The 1835-nt window shown below is 41.5% G+C and overlaps 1 protein-coding gene across 2 annotated transcripts in view; it reads right to left on the bottom strand.

Annotated features, from left to right (window-relative positions):
* Positions 1 to 308: 308 nt before the first annotated feature.
* Positions 309 to 1835, bottom strand: part of PPP4R3A (protein phosphatase 4 regulatory subunit 3A) — a 77704-nt gene continuing 76177 nt past the window's right edge. For both annotated transcript variants that reach the window (XM_019518654.1, XM_019518655.1), the window contains one exon: positions 309 to 674. In XM_019518654.1, coding sequence (XP_019374199.1) covers positions 561 to 674 — 114 coding nt within the window. In that variant the 3' untranslated portion in view covers positions 309 to 560. The remainder of the gene's footprint in view (positions 675 to 1835) is intronic.

The raw sequence follows: 1835 nt of genomic DNA, 5'->3' as shown, positions 1-1835 counted from the left end.
TGCAGTTTAAAGGGCAAAAGGGAACAGATTAAAAAAAGAAGAAAAAAAAAAGAGGAAACTTTATATTCGGCCCTCCCATCAGAGGTTTTTAAAACCTGTTGTAGCTTGACTAAAACGTTCAGAATGTACGATTTCAAAGGCAGGTCTCTTTATACAAAGAAACTGCTGGCATTCTTAACTAGTGAAGAATTATGGCAAAACAGCCTTTTCTTCAAAAGTCTCATACATGGTCCAAGAAAGCATATTCTGATTGTAGCAACTGACCAGCCAATCCAGAGTTCCACTAACAAAACTCCTGCCCTGTTGGCTTTTTTTTTTTTTCCATTTCCTTCCCTGAGAAAAGGGCAATGTGTGGTCCAAGCTGGAGAGCTCAAAGGTCTTTCCCCTAAATGTAGAATTTCCCCTTCTTCTGCTCCTTTGAATTGGCACTTGATTGGCAGAAATCCATTTGTATAGGTTGATCTGTGTCTCACACAGTAATTCACAGAAGATTGCTACTTTTTGTGGGTTTTGGAAAAATTACTCTCCCCCCAACTGGTATTGATCGTAGGCAGTTGCCATTATGACGACTCAAGTTTTGCTTTCTTTGACAAAGGTAAAGTTTCTTCCTTATCTTCATCTTCGTCATCTTCCTCGTCGTCATCAGGATAATCTACAAGCCCCACTAAGCCTCCCTGCAAAAAAAGAAAAAAAAGATGCAATTCATTCATATAAAAATCACGTAGGTATGTCTAATTTCCGAAGAAAATGACAATGCTGCTACTGCAGTATATTTTTACAGGATCACCAATACATTTGAAGCTTTGTTTAAAAACATTCAAAAAGCACAAAACTAATGTCTTTTGGAAGTTCTTATTAGTATACATTCAAAACAGAGCTCTACCAAGTGAAACTATCTTACCTAATGAGGATATATTGGGTTGAAATTAAAGAAAAAATCAAACTGCTTAGCAAAAAATAGATGGAAATATCTTTTATCTAAGATGGAGAACTGGACTGCAGCAATGAGCGATCTGGCAGCACTTCAAAGACAATACAGAACATCCTTCAAACTGAATTATCAATTAAGATAATTTTATAACACGGTCTCTTTTCACTAATGCTAATTCTAAAATATAGTAATTTCAAATACCTTTACTATATGTTAAGTAACTCCATGAATGAGATGTGAAGGTCACGATTTAAACAAGTTTGGGAAATGTAAAACCTAAAATGCTTTTTAACAGCATTGTAAGCAAGCTCATGTTAAGTGAAACATGAGGACCTGAGGTTAGAGTATCCACATCTAAATAAATAATTTGATCTTTAGAGATACTGAACGCTCAGAACTCCCAATTACTAAAATTCTTTCAGATTTCTGAAGTTTAGCCCATATACGACTTAGGGGTGCACTGATAAGAGATTTTTGGGGCCGATACCCATAGTAGATTTTTAAGGAGGCATACCAGCGAATACCAATCCGATTTCTGATACCACCCTGGCAGCTTGGAGCTGTGTGCAGCTGTTAAGTCTGTTAGGTTGGAAGGGTGGGCAGGGCAGGGAGGGAAGGGGCATGTGGGCGATAGATCAAGGCCCCCGTGGTGAGGGAGGAGTGGGGGACACGGGATGGTGCGACGGGTCGTCTTAGGGGCACAGGGAGGGTGGGACCTGCTGCCACACACTGCTCATCAAGTGACTCATCTGGTGCTTGCCTACTTGTCCGGTGCATCCCACCACCGCTCCTGCTGTTGGTCTGAGAGGACGGGGGCGTGTGCCCCTGGATCTGCGTAGGATGGGGCAGGAAGAGCCCTGTGCAGCCCCAGCCCCACCCCACCCCACCCCACCCCACACAGATA

This window comes from Gavialis gangeticus, unplaced genomic scaffold, assembly GCF_001723915.1.
Source record: "Gavialis gangeticus isolate Ggan-Ray unplaced genomic scaffold, GavGan_comp1, whole genome shotgun sequence".
NCBI classification, from domain to species: Eukaryota; Metazoa; Chordata; order Crocodylia; family Gavialidae; genus Gavialis; species Gavialis gangeticus.
The sequence above is the reverse complement of the archived record's forward strand: the minus strand, read 5'-3'. Positions and strand labels throughout refer to the sequence as shown.